Source organism: Ovis aries, chromosome 25 (assembly GCF_016772045.2).
Source record: "Ovis aries strain OAR_USU_Benz2616 breed Rambouillet chromosome 25, ARS-UI_Ramb_v3.0, whole genome shotgun sequence".
Lineage (NCBI taxonomy): Eukaryota > Metazoa > Chordata > Mammalia > Artiodactyla > Bovidae > Ovis > Ovis aries.
Window position 1 is genome coordinate 25,676,640 of NC_056078.1, and position 19,321 is coordinate 25,695,960.

General features: G+C 48.4%; 1 protein-coding gene across 1 annotated transcript in view; it reads right to left on the reverse strand.

Moving 5' to 3' along the window:
• NPFFR1 (neuropeptide FF receptor 1) overlaps nt 1-14,032 on the reverse strand; it is a 34,130-nt gene extending 20,098 nt beyond the window's left edge. The window contains exons 1-2 of the mRNA XM_027962137.2: nt 13,876-14,032; nt 13,727-13,789 (exon numbers count right to left, since the gene is read on the reverse strand). Of these exons, the coding sequence (XP_027817938.1) occupies nt 13,727-13,789; nt 13,876-14,032 (220 nt within the window). The remainder of the gene's footprint in view (nt 1-13,726; nt 13,790-13,875) is intronic.
• Nucleotides 14,033-19,321: the final 5,289 nt, after the last annotated feature.

The window sequence follows — 19,321 nt, forward strand, 5'->3', positions numbered from 1 at the left end:
GAAGCTCCCATGAAGGCAACCCACTCCAATATTCTTGCTGGGAGAATCCCATGGACAGAGGAGCCTGGCAGGATATAGGGGTCGCCAAGAGTCGGACATGACTGAGCAACTAACATTTTCACTTTTCCATGTCTGTTATTTGATCCAATCCTTCCTGCTGTCTCATGAGGTAAATAGGTTAGGTATTAACCCCATTTGAAATGGCAGGACTGTGATCAGAGAGGTTCCCAGACCCGCTCAAGAGAACACTAGTCTCTGCAGCTGAGTTGGCGTGGTTCTGTGTCTCTAACGTGTCTCAAGCTTCAGTGTGTGTTTCTCCAGGCACCTTTGGAAGGAGTGGCTGAGTGTCCAACCACAGCTCTTCTGGGAAGTCATTAGTTGTGGTGACTCATCATATTGTCTTGTAAACTCTCCTCCTGCTTTCCTCTGGGACTGAATGGGGCCTGTTCCGGAGATGAGGCGTCACTGGGGAGTCTTCTGTTGCATACAGAGCTCAGCCACTGGCCTGGAGGCCCACAGGAGGCCTGGGACCAGAGACTAGAAAGACCCTGGGGTCTTTCCAGACTAGACCTCCCCTGGCACGGTGGGGCCACAGGGACCAGCAGGTGCAAGGGCGAACTCGGGTCACAGGCGAAGGGTCTGCCAGTGGAGGAGGAGACGCTGGAAGTGTGCACAGTGAGAGAAGGAAATGATACTACTCTGCTTAGGCCCTTCAGGGGCATCCAACTGTACCGAAACATCTTTATTTTAATATGACAAACATGTACGAGAGAGAATGTAAGAGTGAACATATATGAGTATATAGTTTAATGAACCATGACAAGAGGGAATATGAAGAATCTCCAGCGTACATTATTCACCTTCAACAATTGCTATCTCAAGGCCAATCTTGCTTCATCCATACCCACACCTCTCCTTGGATGATTTTGAAGCACAATCTTCTCTTTTGTTCATAAATATTTCAGATTGTGTTTCTAAAATATAGGACTCAAAAAATCCATAACCCAGTGTCAAAATTAACCATTGTGTCACAATATTAGCAATTATCCAGCATTCAAAATTCCCTCATTGTTAGATGTCGTAACTAATTTATTTTTACTGAAGGATTTACAGAATTTTTAAAATAACTGGTTTGTCTGAGTGAGGATCCAAATGAGATTTCCATTTCTATTATGTATCATTATGTGCCAAACCACCCCAAAATCTAGTGACATGACACTGTGGTTTAGCCATCTGAGTGGCCCTTGGGATCATATAAATGTCTGGGTCATTTGTCTGTAGAATTTCTCGCAGACTGGATTTTGCTGATTGCCCCCTCTTGATGTCATTTTACACATTCTGCTGTCTGTCTGCTGTATTTCCTGTAAATTACAATTAGATCTAGAGGCTTGATCTGATTATGTCTGGTGGACTCTCTCTCTCTCTCTCTTTTTTTTTTGGCGGCAGCTTGCAGAATCCTGGGCTGCAGTAGTGAAAACCTGGAATCTTAACCACTAGGCTACCAGGGAACTCCCTGGTGGTCTCTTTCTTAATGCTAAGGTTGAACAGTGGGCTTAAGTGATGTCAGCTTGATCCCTCCTCTATCAAGTTTCCCACTAGCTTTTCACCAATGTTTTCAGCAGGAGCCACTAACTGTTGCCTAGACTCCTTGCTGCTGCTGCTGCTGCTGCTAAGTCGCTTCAGTCGTGTCTGACTCTGTGCAACCCCATAGACGGCAGCCCACCAGGCTCCCCCATCCATGGGATTCTCCAGGCAAGAACACTGGAGTGGGTTGCCATTTCCTTGCATCTGATATACAACCCAAACTCCTTGCTGCATGGTCTAATTCCTGTTGCCATCGATCTGCCCTCATCCCCCTGCTACTCTCCTCTTTGTCCTTTGTGCTCTGGTCCCCTCGTGATGCCTCCAACGCACTCTTGCTCTTTCCAATCTCGACGCCTTTATCTCTTCCTAGCCCCTCTGCCTTTCCCCTCCTTTAGCGTTCAGCTTAAATACTGTCTTCTTGGAGAAGCATGACCTGATTATTTTATTTAGGTGCCCACTATTATCTCTCATGGCATCTTGCTTATTTTCTTCCATCTGCCAATATTTTCTTTGCTCCCAGGGTTATTGGATTTTTTTTTCTCCAACTTTGAAAATCAGCTCCTGGAGAGGAAGGATCTTTTCTTTCTCATTGATGGGAAGATATCCTCAGCATCTCATCAGGGCCTGATCATTGTGTTAATAAATGGTTTACTAAATGGTTGTTAGGAGGATAAATATGTGTATGAAGAGAAAAAAGAAGGAAAGGCGGATCCTGATGTCAGGTGACAGGGTCCTGCTAAAGGCTGGCATTGCTAGTGTTGAGAGGCCTTTTCCAGGGTCCTCTGGAAAGAACCCCCACCACAGTCTGTTGGAAGCCTCCTTAGCTAGCTCATTCTTGCTGAGCCTCAAAATCAACCTGAATAACTTGGGGAAATCTGTGGGTGTGGATGAGTAGAGGAAATTGTCAAAACCTGCCCAACTAAATTCTAGCCTGTGTGTTTGCCCCACTGCCTTTCACTTGGATTCAAGGGACTGCTTAGTGAGCTCATATTCCAAAGGCTGGCCCTGAGAAGTGTCTGGGAGCAACCCAGCCCATCCCTGGACCCTTGGCTGAGCCTGAGCATCAGTCTCTACACTTAGGACAGTTTCCAGCACTGTAGACTGATTTATTCTCAATTTAGTTAAACTCCTTTCTATTCCTGGCAATTCCCCTGGCTGATGGTGAGATGGGTTGGAGGCAGGCAGGCCTCCCACCCCATCTGGACCTGATACCTGAAGCTGGAGACCTCATTAACACCTGGACTTGTCCTTCTGGGGATCTGCCTGGTGCCCTTGTGGGTACATTACAGCCTGTGAAAATTTCATCCACTGGACCCAATTATGCCATTCCCCTTTCCTCCAGGGCACTCTGATGATCTCAGAGATTAAGCTCTGAGCCACGGAAAGTCTGGGGCCAGAGAAGATGAGGAAGCCCTGGTTCTCAGTGTGTAGTCCCTGACCAGCAGCATCAGCATCACTTGGGACTTGCTATATATGCAGTTTCTCAGGAATCACCCCTGATCTAGGGAACCAGAAACCCAGGTATGTCTGTTTTAATGTATCTTCCCCATGATTCCAATGGACACTCCAGTCTGGGAACCATGGAGCTGAAGGTCTTGGCCCAAAGACCCTGGAGGTAGTGGATGCATATAGACTGGTAAGTCCCAGCTCTCTTTTCTCCTGACTTCAGGCAATAGACAGAATATTTGTGTTTCCTCAAAATTCATACTCAGTGTGATGGTATTTGGAAGTAGGGGCTTCAGGAGGCATAGCTGACCCTTGAAAAATGAATGGGGTGGTTCGGGGCTCTGACTCCTGTGCAATCAAAAATCCAAATATGACTTTAAATTCAGCTCTGAATATAAATTTACAGTCAGCCCTGCGAATCCATGGATCCAGATTCAACAAGCCTCAGATCGTGTAGTACAGTTCAGTTCAGTTGCTCAGTTGTGTCCGACTCTTTGCGACCCCATGAATCTCAGCACGCCAGGCCTCCCTGTCCATCACTATCTCCCAGAGTTCACTCAGACTCACGTCCATTGAGTCCATGATGCCATCCAGCCATCTCATCCTCCATTGTCCCCTTCTCCTCCTGCCCCCAATCCCTCCCAGCATCAGAGTCTTTTCCAATGAGTCAACTCTTCGCATGAGGCGGCCAAAGTACTGGAGTTTCAGCTTCAGCATCATTCTTTCCAAAGAAATCCCAGGGCTGATCTCCTTCAGAATGGACTGGTTGGATCTCCTTGCAGTCCAAGGGACTCTCACATCCATACATGACCACTGGAAAAACCATAGCCTTGACTAGATGGACCTTAGTCGGCAAAGTAATGTCTCTGCTTTAGAATATGCTATCTAGGTTGCTCATAACTTTTCTTCCAAGGAGTAAGGGTCTTTTAATTTCATGGCTGCAGTCACTATCTGCAGTGATTTTGGAGCAACAAAAAAATAAAGTCTGACACTGTTTCTACTGTTTCCCCATCTATTTCCCATGAAGCGATGAGACTGGATGCCATGATCTTCGTTTTCTGAATGTTGAGCTTTAAGTCAACTTTCTCACTCTCCTCTTCCACTTTCATCAAGAGGCTTTTGGCTCCTCTTCACTTTCTGCCATAAGGGTGGTGTCATCTGCATATCTGAGGTTATTGATATTTCTCCTGGCATTCTTGATTCCAGCTTGTGTTTCTTCCAGTCCAGCGTTTCTCATGATGTACTCTGCATATAAGTTAAACAAGCAGGGTGACAATATACAGCCTTGGCATACTCCTTTTCCTATTTGGAACCAGTCTGTTGTTCCATGTCCAGTGTAGTACAGTAGTATGCATCTATTGGAAAAAAAACTGTATAAATGAAGCAGTGCAGTTTAGACCCATGTTGTTCAAGGATCAAATCTAATTAGGTCACAAGGACAAGCTCTCTTGAATGGGATTAGTGCCTTTATTTTAAAAAGACCTCAGAGAGCTCCCTTGTCCCATCCACCACATAAGGACACAGGAAGCTGTGTATAAACCAAGAGGATCCTCATCAGACACTGGATCTGTACCTTGGTCTTGGACTTTCCAGTCTCCAGATCTGTAACAAGTCAATTTCTGCTGTTTAAAAGCCACAAGGTGGCGCAGTGGTAAAGAATCTGCCTGCCAAGGCAGGAGACAGCAAGAGATGGCGGTTTGATCCGAGTCTGGGAGATCCCCTGGAGTAAGAAATGGTAACCTGCTCCAGTATTCTTGCCGGAAAAATTTCATGGACAAGAGGGGCCTGGCGGGCTACAGTCCGTGAGATCGCAAAGAGTTGGACACAACAGAGCGACAGAGCACGCACACAGGCATAAAAGCCACCCTGCTGCTTGCTGCTGCTGCTAAGTCGCTTCAGTCGCGTCCGACTCTGTGCGACCCCATGGACGGCAGCCCACCAGGCTGCCCCGTCCCTGGGATTCTCCAGGCAAGAGTACTGGAGTGGGATGCTGTCGCCTTCTCCAAAGCATGAAAGTGAAAAGTGAAAGTGAAGTCGCTCAGTCGTGACCGACTCTTCGCTACCCCATGGCTATACAGTCCGTGAAATTCACTACGCCAGAATACTGGAGTGGGTAGCCTTTCTTCTCCCCAGGGAATCTTCCCAACCTAGCGATCAAACCCAGGTCTCCTGCATTGCAGGCGGATTTTTTACCAGCTGAGCCACAAGAGAAGCCCCAAATGGAGATAAGCTCACACTTACTGAAAAGAGTGAGATAATACGTGAAGAAAACTTGACACAATGCGGGACACACCACACTCAGTGTGTGTTAACTCAGCAGCAGCTGGGCTGGTGGTATTAAACTGCACAATGGACCCGAGGGTAATATTTTATAGTACTCTTGTTGTGGGCCTCCCTGAAAAGCCTGGAAGATGTGTGAGAGAGAAAGCAACACCAAAATGAAGGTCCAGAGCACGGAATCCAGCTGGGTACTCCACCGAGTTCTAATGACTGCATCGTTAGCGCCACCTACTGGTCTGCCCTGGTACCACACAGAACTCAGCTCTAGATTGAGTTCGTTCAGTTCAGTTGCTCAGTCGTGTCTGACTCTTTGTGACTCCATGAATCACAGCACACCAGGCCTCCCTGTCCATCACCATCTCCCGGAGTTCACTCAAACTCCCGTCCATCGAGTCGGTGATGCCATCCAGCCATCTCATCCTCTGTCTTCCCCTTCTCCTCCTGCCCCCAATCCCTCCCAGCATCAGTCTTTTCCAATGAGTCAACTCTTCACATGAGGTGGCCAAAGTATTGGAGTTTCAGCTTTAGCATCATTCCTTCCAAAGAACACCCAGGGCTGATCTCCTTTAGAATGGACTCGTTGGATCTCCTTGCAGTCCAAGGGACTCTCAAAAGTCTTCTCCAACACCACAGTTGAGAAGCATCAATTCTTTGGCGCTCAGCTTTCTTCACAGTCCAACTCTCACATCCATACATGACTACTGGAAAAACCATAGCCTTGACTAGATGGACCTTTGTTGGCAAAGTAATGTCTCTGCTTTTGAATATGCCCTAGATTAGAGACCCAGTTATACCATTATGACCAACCTAGAGCCTCATAGGCTGCAGTCCATGGGGTCGCTAAGAGTCAGACACGACTTCACTTTCACTTTTCACTTTCATGCACTGGAGAAGGAAATGGCAACCCACTCCAGTGGTCTTGCCTGGAGAATCCCAGGGATGGCGGAGCCTGGTGGGCTGCCATCTGTGGGGTTGCACAGAGTCAGACTGAAGTGACTTAGCAGCAGCAGCAGCAGACAGCATATTAAAAAGCAGAGACATTACTTTGCCAAGAAAGGTCCATCTAGTCAAAGCTATGGTTTTTCCAGTGGTCATGTATGGATGTGAGAGTTGGACTATAAAGAAAGCTGAGCGCCAAAGAATTAATGCTTTTGAACTGTGATGTTGGAGAAGAGTCTTGAGGGTCCCTTGGGCTGCAAGGAAATCCAACCAGTCCATCCTAAAGATCAGTCTGAATGTTCACTGGAAGAACTGATGCTGAAGCTGAAACTCCAATACTTTGGCCACATGATGCGAAGAACTGACTCATTGGAAAAGACCCTGATGCTGGGAAAGTTTGAAGGCAGGAGGAGAAAGGGATGATAGAGGATGAGATGGTTGGATGGCACCACCGACTCGATGGACATGAGTTTGAGTAAGCTCTGGGAGTTGGTGATGGACAGGGAAGCCTGGCATGCTGCAGTCCATGGGGCCGCAAAGAGCTGGACACAACTGAGTGACTGAACTGAACTATACCATTCAGCGCCCACTTCCTGAGAGCCTCAGGGTGAACACAGCCTGACCTGCTGAAGAACACAACAGAACACAGTACAAATGGCTAATAAACACATGAGACGAAAAGTTCATTTGTAATCAAAGAAATGCAATTTTAAAAGGACACTGGGTAAGCATGCCATCAATCAGACTGGCAGAGAGGAAAAGCGCTTGGTGACACCAGAGGGTGGCTGTGCATGGTGGGGTTGGAAGGACATACATCAGCTCAGCCTATGCAAACGGGGCACATCCATCCAGCACCCCAATCCAAGACCCACTCCCAGAGCCAGCCAGTCCACTTTTAGGGATTTACTTAATAGAGCAAGTTCTAGTGGTGGGAAGAAATGCTGATCAAGGTGGCAATAGTTATAAAATAGTAGGTAGAAGCATTATAAACTGTGTTCCATACAAAAGTGTGTGTGTGTGTGTGTGTGTGAACAATGACCAAAAAACCCAGAACAAACAAAAGACATTAACAGTGTGTAACAGAGTGTGTTTTAAGTAATTTCTTTATCCTTTGCACTAACTTGAGATCTAACCTTTCTAATCAGAAGGAAGCTCTGATACATATGATTAAAATATTCATGACAGCAGTGGTTCTCAACTCTGACAGCGCCACTGGCAGCATTTTTGGGGGCATGGAAAGCAGAGCCCACCTGGATTGCCAAGAAATTTCTGTGTCCTGCACTGGAAGGAAACCAGCTAGCTTGCTCCTCTCTCTGGCAACCTTCCCCTGCATGGGCCACTTGCCCACAGGTCTCCCACCACCAGGCAGTGTGAGCAGACATCCTCCCTGCATCTGGCCTCCCTCAGCCACGGAGCACCCAGGCTGGGCAGGCAGCTCTGGAGGCTGCCAGAGGCTCTGAGGGAGCCGCTAGACTGGGGCTGGGCTGGGAGCGGGGTGGGAATCGTGCCCTCTGATGCCTCACTGCACAGCACACCATGCAGCCAAGGCCCAGTGGGGAAGGCCTGAGAGGGACTACTGCCCGGCTGATCCAGCAACTCTGCAGGAGGACGGACAGACTGCAGTGTCTGTCTGCAGGCCCTCAGAGATCCTCCAGGCCCTATTTTTGGTCCAGCCACCCAAGAATACCTCCTTCCGCCCTCCAGTCAGTATCCAACCAGTCAGTGACCCTTGCTTAATTCGACCTGGCAAGGACACAGCTTCTAGGCCAACTCTGAGTGCCAGAAATTTCTTCCTATTGTTGAGTTGTCTTCCTGCAACTTGTCCCCTACCTGTTCCAGTTCTGCTCCTTGAACAAGAATGGGCCCCTGTCCCCAAGGTCATCCCCCTCTCCCCGCCTTTTTTCCCCCCACTCTGAACATCTCAGGGTCTTTTCAGTAAGTGGGAGTTTTGGACCCATGTCCGTCAGTCAGTTGGTTTTTATCTCCCCAGAAACTTTCCTCAAGATTACAAGCAAGATCTGCTCTCTTTGAAATGCACACAATTGATTTTTTTGGACCTAAATTCAGGTCTTTGCAATTCACTTTACATTTCATTTTCTTGGGTTTGATCCAGTGTTCCAGAATGTTAAGATATCCTCATTTAAATTTTGAACCTGTTGCTATGTGGGTGTTATGGCTCTTATCCACAGATTCGAGGAGCATGCCTTTTATTTTTCCCTCTCAATTATTTAATATCAATGTCAAGGTCAAAGTCTGAGGGACCGCCAAGCTGTATTAGAGTTAATACCAGTCCTCCAGCCCCGTTGCCACTGCTCAGTTCCCAGGGCTCTCATAAGAGATCTTAGCCGGGTCCTGCTGAAATCTCGTAATTCATCTTTCTACCTCTTAGAAACCCAGTGTGAAAGAGGAAACGTGGGAGGTTTAGCCTGAGTTGTTTTTAGCACTAATATTGGCCCCTAATGACTACTACATCACTACACTTTTTTCTTTCTTTTTGAAAAACAAAATTGTTTTTATAAAAAAAAGCAATATGTTTACTATAAAGCAGTCTGAGCACTACAAAAGAAAAGAGTGAAATAAACACCCCTGCAATTTCACACCAAGAGATGCCCCCATGGCCATTGCCTTTGTGATGCTCCCAGCCACATCCCAAAGGTTCTGGCCAAGTCGACTGACTGTACCCTGCATTTCCAGCATCTCATCAGGCTGACACCAGGGCTCTCTGTTTTGGTTTCTTTGAAGCCACTTCTAGGATCAGCCTAGACGTGTGGGAGTGGAGCAACCTTCAACTGGTGAAGAGGAACAAACAGCTGTCAGCCACCCATCGCTGTGGGGAAAATCTCGGGTGCCTTCTGCACTTTTCTCAGAAGGCGTCCAGAGAGATAGAACCCTAGTGGCCCACCACTGAGCCCAGTTCATCCACTCAGTTCTGTTCTTGCCTTTTCTCCTTTTCCCATCTCAGTCTCTTGACCTCTGCTTTCAGGCATCAGCTCCTTCTCTTAGGGTATACTTTCAGAAGCAGGAGGACCCAAAGATGTTAGTGACCATCTCTTTGCATGTACTTTACATATACATTTAATAATGCTGCTGCTGCTGCTAAGTCGCTTCAGTCGTGTCCGACTCTGTGCGACCCCAGAGACGGCAGCCCACCAGCATAAAGGGGATCATACTACATGTGTGTTCTAAAGACTGCTTTTTAAAAAGTTACTCACAGTAGGTAGTAAATATATTTTCATACCAGTAAATAAAATCCTAAACACAACCCATATAGCATGCTGTGGCAAGTGCTCTCATCATTTAATTTACTTAATTTAGTGACATTAGATGATTTCTAATTTTGCACTGTGATGAAAATGCTTGGGCACATATCTTTGCAAGTGTACAGGATGCCTCCTTTGAAAAAATTATGTGATGTCTGATCAGTTTATTGTCTTCTAAGTCAGCAAAAACAAGACCTGGAGCTGACTATGGCTCAGATCATCAGCTCCCAATTGCAGAATTCAGACTTAAATGGAAGAAGGTAGGGAAAACCACTAGGCCATTCAGGTGTGACCTAAATAAAATCCTTTATGATTATACAGCGGAAGTGACAAATAGATTGAAGGATTAGATCTTGTAGACAGAGTGCCTGAAGAAAGATGGACGGAGGTTTATAACAATGTACAGGAGACAGTGACCAAAACCATCCCCAAGGAAAAGAAATGCAACAAGTCAAAATGGTTGTCTGAGGAGGCCTTACAAACAGCTGAGGAAAGAAGAGAAGCAAAAGGCAAAGGAGAAAGGGAAAGATATACCCAACTGAATGCAGAGTGCAAAGACTATCAAGGAGAGATTAGAAAGCCTTCTTAAGTGAACAATGCAAAGAAATAGAGGAAAACAATAGAATGGGAAAGGCTAGCGATCTCAAGAGAATTAGAGATACAAAGGGAATGTCCTATGGATACAATAAAGGACAGAAACAGTGAGGACCGAACAGAAACAAGAGATTAAGAAGAGGTGGCAAGAATACACAGAAAAACTGTACAAAAAAGATCTTAATGAACCAGATAACCACGATGGTGTGATCACTCCCCTAAAGCCAGACATCCTGGAGTGTGAAATCAAGTGGGCCTTAGGAAGCATTACTACAAACAAAGCTAGTAGAGGTGATGGAATTCCAGCTGAGCTATTTCAAATCCTAAAAGATGATGCTATGAAAATGCTACACTCAATATACTAGCAAATTTGGAAAACTCAGCGATGGCCATAGGACTACAAAAAGTCAGTTTTCATTCCAATCCCAAAGAAGGCCAATGCCAAAGAATGTTCAGACTACCAGATAAATTGTGCTCATTTCACATGCTAGCAAGGTAATCTTTCAAATCCTTCAACAATACGTGAGCTGAGAACTTCCAGGTTTACAAGATGAATTATAGAAAAGGCAGAGGAACCAGAGATCAAATTGCCAACATCTGCTGTATCATAGAAAAAAGCAAGAGAATTCCAGATAAACATCTCCTTCTGCTTCAGTGACTATGCTAAAGCCTTTGACTATGTGGGTCACAACAAACTGTGGAGAATTCTGAAAGAGATGGGAATACCAGACCACCTTATCTGCCTCCTGAGAAATCCGTATGCAGATTGAGAAGCAACAGTTAGTATGGAACATGGAACAATGGGACTGGTTCCAAATAGGGAAAGGAGTCTGTCAAGGCTGTATATTGTCACCCTGCTTATTTAACTTATGCAGAGTACATCAAGCAAAATGCTGGGCTGGATGAATCACAAGCTGAAATCAAGACTGCTGGGAGAAATATCAACAACCTCAAATATACGGATGACCCCACCCTTATGGCAGAAAGCAAAGAGGAACTAAAGAGCCTCTTGATCGAGGTGACAGAGGAGAGTGAAAAAGCTGGCTTAAAACTCAACATTCAAAAAATGAAGATCATGGCATCCAATCCCATCACATCATGGCAAATAGATGGGGAAACAACGGACACAGTTACAGACTTCATTTACTTGGGTTCCAAAATCATTGCAGATGGTGACTGCAGCCATGAAATTAAAGACACATGCTCCTTGGAAGAAACACTATGACAAAACCAGACAGCATATTAAAAAGCAGAGACATTACTTTGCCAACTTAGGTCTGTATAGTGAAAGCTATGGTTTTTCCAGTAGTCATGTACAGATATGAGAGTTGGACCATAAAGAAGGCTGAGCGCCAAAGAACTGATGCTTTTGAACTGTGGTGCTGGAGAACTCTTGAGAGTCCCTTGGACAGCGAGGAGATCAAACAAGTCAATCCTAAAGGAAATCAACCCTGGATATTCATTGGAAGTGCTGATGCTGAAGCTGAAGTTCCAATACTTTGGCCACCTGATGCAAAGAACTGACTCATTGGAAAAGACTCTGATGCTGGGAGTGATTGAGGGCAGGAAGAGAAGGAGATGACAGAGGATGAGATGGTTTGATGTCATCATTGACTCAATGGACATGAGTTTGAGCAAACTCCAGGAGATAGTGAAGGACAGGGAAGCCTGGCATGCTGCAGTCCATGGGGTCACAGAGAGTCGGACATGACTTAGTGACTGAACAACAAGTGTTCACTAAGTGTCTGATATTTATTCTGAAATTTTAAATACAGGTCAATATTTTCTTGGCAGTTTAGGGCTTGTTTTTGAGCTACCTTTTCTTCCTTTCTGAAAATCAGGACACTTGCCCATCTTCAGTCTTCCGGCACTTCATTCTCTGTCATTTCCTCTGAGACAAAGATTACATCGGAGAATGCCTCCAGGTCCCTGGGATGTTATTTGTCTGAGCTTAGATTTTATATATGTGGCTTGATGCCTTATCCAATCACTTACCTTGGGCTTCAATCTCCTCCTTATGTCCCTCATTTCACCATTTGAAGTAAAATTGCCTGTGTGGCCTGCTAGGCTGCCCTCCCTTGTGTGTTAAGGTTACACGCACCACAAGCCCAAGCCCTCTGCTATCCTTACGCAGACTTTGAAAGCACTTTGCATCTGTCTCGACCAGTTTTCCTCGGCTTCTGTTCGCTGAGGCTTCGGTGCTCTGCTGACACTATCCTTCCAGATCCCACCAATCTTCTCGCTGCATCTTGAGTTCTGCGTTTCTCATCGCATCTTGTGTGCGTGCGCTTTTCAACCCTAGCTCACTGGAAAGCAGCAAGTGCAGCTGCACACAGCGTTCTGTAAAACTCCCTTTTCTTTCTTGCCAGCCATGTTTGCAATTGTACTGGCTTGGAATTTCCGGGTTTTATTACCTCCTGGAGCAGCCTTCTTTTACGGTATGATTTTATGCAACACATCTTGTCTTAGTTTACCGTCACAGCCCCACTGTGAATCCAGCTGAATGTAAGTTTCTCCATTCAAGAGATAGGTAACCAGTCGCACAAAGTGCGTGCGTGATAAGTCACTTTAGTTGTGTCCGACTCTTTGCGACCACCGGGTCATTGTAGCCCACCAGGCTCCTCTGTCCATGGGATTTTCCAGGCAAGAATACTGGAGTGGGTTGCCATGCCCTCCACCAGGGGCTTGTCCCAACCCAGGGACCGAACTCACGTCTCTTATGTCTCCTGCACTGGTAGGCAGGTTCTTTACCACTAGCACCACCTCGCACAGAGAGATTTAGGCAAAACCCCAAAGATACCCAGCAAGCCAGTGGACCAGCCCTGGATGCTCCAGTTTCTTAGTTGAAAGACGGTTTCTTTTGCCCACACCAGCTGAGACAGGGGTCTGGCCCCCCACCTTGTAAGGCTGGAGCAAACAGCTTTATGGAAGACAATTTTTCCACAGACCAGAACAGGGGTAGGGGGGGTAGGGGGGTAAGGGGGTAAGGGGGTAAGGGGTTAAGGACGGGTGGGAGGGCGGGATGGTTTGGGGATGATTCAAACACATTACATTTATTGGGCACTTTTATTTCTATTATTATCGCATCAGCTCCACTTCAGGTCACCAGGCATTAGATCCCAGAGGTTGGGACCCCTGCCTTAAAGCTCTGGAGGTCAGGTCCATAGTTCCCTCTCGTTTCTCCCAGGGAGGGAAATTTTGCATGGAGGAGACCTTGTCTAGAATTCCATCTCTCCAACTTTGCTGCCTGAAAGGAATGACAATTCCTTTAACGCCAATAGGCAAGCTGTCCTCACCTGGTTTCAAAGGAGCCCCCTCTCAGGCAGGAGGGAGGGTGCTAGGCACTCGGGGCATAGAGGCTTCCGGGTCTTTCCTCTACCTCTGTCTCAGTCACACACACACATATTCAGGCACACACTCTACGAAGCACTCTAGGTCTTTCTCCCTCTCTCAGTGTGTGTCTGACTGTCTCACACACACATGCACGCACACTCAGAGTCACAGTGTTGGGCTCTGGACAGCCCTCTGCGATCAGAACACCCCTCTCCCCTCCCCTCTCTCTTGGCTAACAGCTCCTCAGTACCCATCCACTCGCCCCTAGCCTCAGCCCCGGGGTCACTCACCATCCATCCTGTCCACCTTGCCCTGCTCCAGGACGGTCCCCGACGGAGGGAGGCAGCGGGCCCCTGCGAACCGGCAAAGGACAGGGGGTCTCCGGGGCTAGGTTGCTGGCACGCCCTTGCCTCACAGTCCGGCGCTCGCAGGCCCTAGCCCAGAGCGGGGTCTTCCCCTCGCCGCGCGGGCAGCGGCCGGGATGGAAGGCTCCCGAGCCGCGCAGCTGCCCGCCCGGCTCTAGGCTCTACCGCCCGCTGCCGGCTGTCCGCCGCTGGCGCTCCCAGGCCAGGGGGAGGGGGCTCGCGCCGCGCCATGCGGTCGTCATGGCACCCGGCACACCTGTGTCGCCGCAGCGCCCCCTTGCCCGCGCGCCCTGCCCCCGGCCTCTTCCCAGATGTGGCTCCCTCCGCAGGAACGGAGCACCCCTCCAAAGTAGAGGACAAGCCACTGACCACTGCAGCCTCGGCTGCGACATAACTCTTTGTGTCCCTCTCCCTGTGACTCCCATCCCAGCGCCGGTCCCCTACTCCTTGTCCGCGCCGTAGAGGAGCCTGACCCCCAGCCAACCACCCTGGTGGACAGGCCCCTGAGGCCCTCCTGAGAAGGGGATGAGAGGCAGCTGTCACACACCATAAGGCGAGGAGAGCAAGGGACAGTGTTAATTCCACAGTTAATTCCACAGAGCAGACAGTTAATTCCACAACTCGAATTAACTGGCCAGGCGCTCACCAGATGTCTGCTCCTGGGAAAGTGTCTTACCTGCAGCTGAGCCTGTTTCTGCGTTTGTGAAATTGTTTTCAGGGAAGTAAATGAGATGATGTCAAAGTTTCTGCCCAGCATGTAGTAGATGCCCAATAAGTGGTCCCTTGGGCTGGATGGGAGGCCACCTCCCTCCCACCATTCCAGCCCTGGTCAGGCACCACCATAGACTTTTGTCATTTGAATGAAGATCCCAGGTTCCAGGTCGGAGAAGGCAATGGCATCCCACTCCAGTACTCTTGCCTGGAAAATCCCATGGGCAGAGGAGCCTGGTAGGCTGCAATCCATGGGGTTGCTAAGAGTCAGACATGACTGAGCGACTTCACTTTCACTTTTCACTTTCATGCATTGGAGAAGGAAATGGCAACCCACTCCGGTGTTCTTGCCTGGAGAATCCCAGGGACGGGGAAGCCTGGTGGGCTGCTGTCTATGGGGTCGCACAGAGTCGGGCAGGACTGAAGTGACTTAGCAGCAGCAGTAGCAGGTTTCAGGCAGGTGGAAGAGAGTGAATGGCCCTTTCTTCCCTTCCCTGGGGTTTATCCTGGAGGGACTCTGGGGAAACGATTCCCACCAGGCCACTTCCTAGCCTCCCTTATTCCTCTAGCCCATTCTCTGACCCAATGGCTGGTGGAGTCTTGGGACTGGAGGGGCCTTAGAGGACACTGAGTATAACCCTGACCTGGGCAAGCATCTTGATCCTAATGGCCAGCAGTTGGTATTTCTGTCTTCCATTCGCTCTGTCTTCCCCAGGACAGCCCTTCAGAGAGCCTGCAGGAGGGAGGGCACCCCCTCGGGTCTGCCCTTCTGCAGGTGAAACATCTGAGTTTCTTTGGACTTTTGGCTTCCTGTGACTTGCCTCAGTTTCATCTGTAAATGGGGATGATAGCCTATCTCCTAGAGTTGTGAAGATGAAAGAAGTTCCTCTATGTAAAGCTCTTGGACTAGCACTTGACAAAAGAGATCAATATAAGTTGGTTATATCATTACTATCTTGAGTCTACCTTCCTGAGGAAGTGCTCAAAGTTTCCCTGACAGTCAGGACCCGGGACTGGGACAGGTCTTATCGGGCTCTTTTGAGCAATGCAGAGTTCAGGAAATGGCTATAAAATCTGCACACTCCAGCCCTGCCGTTTATTTTATGTGTGACTTTGGAAAAGTTATATAACCTCATTGCGCCTCAGTTTCCCTTCATTTACAAAATAGGGATGATAATAGTACCTGGTGATGCTAAGTCATGTCCAACTCTTGCGACCCCCCCAGACCCCTCTGTCCATGGGATTTCCCAGGCAAGTATACTGCAGTGGGTTGCGTTTCCTTCTCCACAGGATCTTCCTGACCCAGGGATGGAACCCACATCTCCGGCACTGCAGGCAGTTTTCTGTATTGCAGGCAGATTCTTAACCGCTGAGCCTAATATATAGTAAGGCACTTAAAACAGTGCCTGGCATAGTAGGTGCTAAATAAATGTGAGCTATATTTATTACGTGGGCTTTTAATAGTTCAGGAGGAGACCAGGGACAAAAGGGTCCCAGTTGCGGCCTCTGGGTCTGGTCCATTGGCAGGCAAGCTGGCCCCTGAGTACCCCGAGTGGTCAGGATGTCAGTCTCAGGGAAGAAGAGTCCCCGCCAGAGTCGCCATTTGTTGCAGGAAGGCGGACCCCTTCCAGGGCCCGAAACTGGGCTCTTTTCTAACACTCGGAAATGAATTGTCTGAGGAGACACATGTGCTGACAAAGCAAGAGATTTTATTGGGAAAGGGCACCCGGGTGGAGAGCTGGCCAGAGTGCCCCGACCGGTAAGGAACAAGAGACTTTATTGACCTTTCTCCCCTTCCCTCTCTCTTTCCTCTCCTTAACCCTTCCTATCCTTCCCTGTTTTTCTAGTCCCCCGGTCCTGGATGCAGGAATCTGGTCAAAGGGCCCTCAGCCTGAGCTGAGGATTGGAGACTGATCACCTCCTCTTGGCAGAGAACTCGAATTCTGGTTCTGGTCTGGTATGATTTCGAGTAGGGCCGAGTTCCAGTCCTCCCTTCTCTGGAGGCCTAGGGAAAAGTTCCATAATGCCTGGGCATCTGTAGGTGGCAGGAGACATCTATAAGGCCACCCCTTTCGCTCCCCCCACCTCCCGCCTCCTCCCCCTTCTTCTTTCAACCTGGCTTCCTTTCCTCCCTTGAAATCTTTGATGTTAGTACTTAGATTCTTATATTTAAGGGCTTCCCTGGTGGTGCAGAGGTTAACGTGTCTGCCTGCAATGTGGGAGACCTGGGTTCAATCCCTGGGTCGTCAAGATCCCCTGGAGAAGGAAATGGCAACCCACTCCAGAATTCTTGCCTGGAGAATCCCATGGACGGAGGAGCTTGGTGGGCTACAGTCCACAGGTCGCAAAGAGTCGGACACGACTGAGCGACTTCACTTTCACTTTAATAGTTCAGTTCCACCTTTTTTGGTTCCCCGTTTTCCCCCCTCCCTTTCTTCTTTCTTTAGCAGCCACATCATTTTAGTGCATTAACGTAAGCTCGAAATCAGTTCCCCAAACTCACCCTCTTTTTTATTTGAATGGTTCTGAATCAGAGCCACTTTCTCGACCTTCTCTCTCCTCTTCTACAGACTTCTTTCCTTCACCATCAGAATCTTTGTGCCATGCCCAAGGACAAGTGGTACCATTCAAAACAAACTCAGCATTTCAGCCCTTGAGGACCAGGCAGGGCAGTGCCATGGATAGAAAGACATGGGTGTGAAATCAGTTTTCACCATTTATTACCCAAGCAGCCCTGCGTGAGTTGTTTGTTTAGGCCCTTTAACCTCCTTTTCCACATCTTTAAAAAGGAATTTATCATCTTCTTCTCAAGACTGCTGTGAGGATTAAAAGTCAAGGACCACAGACCCAGTGTCCTTCCTTCTCCCCAAAGTTATGGGTGGAGGCAGAACAGATAGCTTGAGTAAAAGCCTTTCCATGCAAATTTTAAAAGTGCCTTTCACTCCCCTCCCTACTCCAAAGAACCTCCCAGGAAACCTGCCCACCACTGCTCTGTTTGAGATCATGCCTCCTCCTAGGGTCACCTGACCATCAGTCTGGGGTGCTGCCATCCTTGAACCTTCAGCCAAGCAAAGCATCATTGCTCTCATTTAATACAGGAAACCACTGAGGTTAATGCCTTGCCCAATATGACACAGCTGGGCAGTAGAGGCAAGAGCACTCCTGGGGACTTCTAGGGAATTGGCTCTGTTGCCCTTCACCCTAGCCTCCCTTCAACGTTCTTGGCAATTTGAGAGCATCTGAGAAATTATGAGTGTGGTCACCCAAGGCTCAGAAGCAGCCCCTGCTCATCTGGGGAGCCCTTTGTATTTCAGGGCTTCCCATTCTACCCATTCTGGTCAAGCCCTTCATTTCAGAGGCGCTGCTCCCCACTCCACCCCACCCCCAATAGCTGTAGCTGGACCCCTGTGTTGTGTCCCTGGGAGTGTTCTAACCATCAGTTCCACCTTCCTTGAAACTGATTTTTATCTGAAAAGCTGGATGCAGGAGGTGGCAGGGGGCCATGGGATTAAGAAGGCCCTTGAAGGGAGAAGAGCTTCCTGTGTTGACTGGAACCTGTGTGGACACCTGCTTGGAAAAGCGTCTGAAGGGAAGGGGGAGGAGATAGAAAGAGACCTGAAATCAAGCTTTCCCTTTGACTTCTGAGGGAAGTCAAAGAGGCAAAAGCCTGAGCAAAGCAGTAGCCGTCAGCCATGGGAGGGAGGGTTTAGTGGGCGGTGGTGAATGTGGGGGAGCTGAGGCCCAGCCAGCAACCTGGCTGAGGTTCAGGCTGACAGCGCGCCACGTGTTAGCTTGCGTGATGCTGTGTCTGGGCATCAGGAGCCTCCGGTTCTAGAGCAAGCTCTACTTGCTCTGTAACCTCAAGCAAGTGGTTCCACCTCTCTGGGCATCAGTGTGAAGAGGGAGACGGATTGGAAGCAAATCATTTGGTGATTGCTAATCTCGTCTCCCAGTCCTCGAATTCCTAGCTCCCAGTGAACACAAGACAGGAGAGTTCTGCCTCTTTCCAGATTGGCTCATCATCCCTCCTGTCCCCTGCTGGCTGTTCCTCCTGCTTTGCTGTCCTCCCAGGGGAAGACCCCCCCCCCAACCTGCACAGCCTGCATACTCGCCAGGTGACAGACTCAGGGCTCACGGGGGCTGGACAGGGGAGACCAGTGCATAAATGAATGCGGCTGGGCATGGCCACAAGGGCACTCCTGCCTGGCTTCTGCCACTCAGCTCCTGGAGATCGCTGCCGTCAGAATGTAGGCTCAGGGTTGCCAGCTTTTCTGATTTTTTCAGAAGCTAGAAGCCCAGATATTTTTCATGAATTTCAGCTCTCAATTTTAAATGGTTGGGCAACTAACTCAAAATTACTTTTAAACATTGTGCAGGCCAAACAAAATACATCTGTGGACTGAATTCAGCTCAAGGCCCTTTTGCAAGTTCTTGAAGCTCTACAGGCCACTGGTTCTCAACCTTGGCTGCACATTAGAATCCTATACAGGAACTTAAAAAAAAAAAGTCACCAGTCCTGAGACCATAGCGCAGACCAATTGAATCAAGTTTCTGGCAGGCAGGGCCTAGGAATCAGTACTTTTAAAAAACTTTCTGAGTGATTCTAATACGTGGGCAAGGCGGAGACCCACTGCAAGCCCCTTCTTGGCTTTTCCCCTTCCAGAAAGGTCCTGGTCTCATGGAGCTCACCATCAGCTATGGGGAGAAATGAATGAGTGAGTGAGTGATCCCCTTGTCTGTAGTTCACCCCCATACAATTCCCAAATCATGAATCTAATTGTGCCCCTTCTGTGGACGTCCAGGTACTCC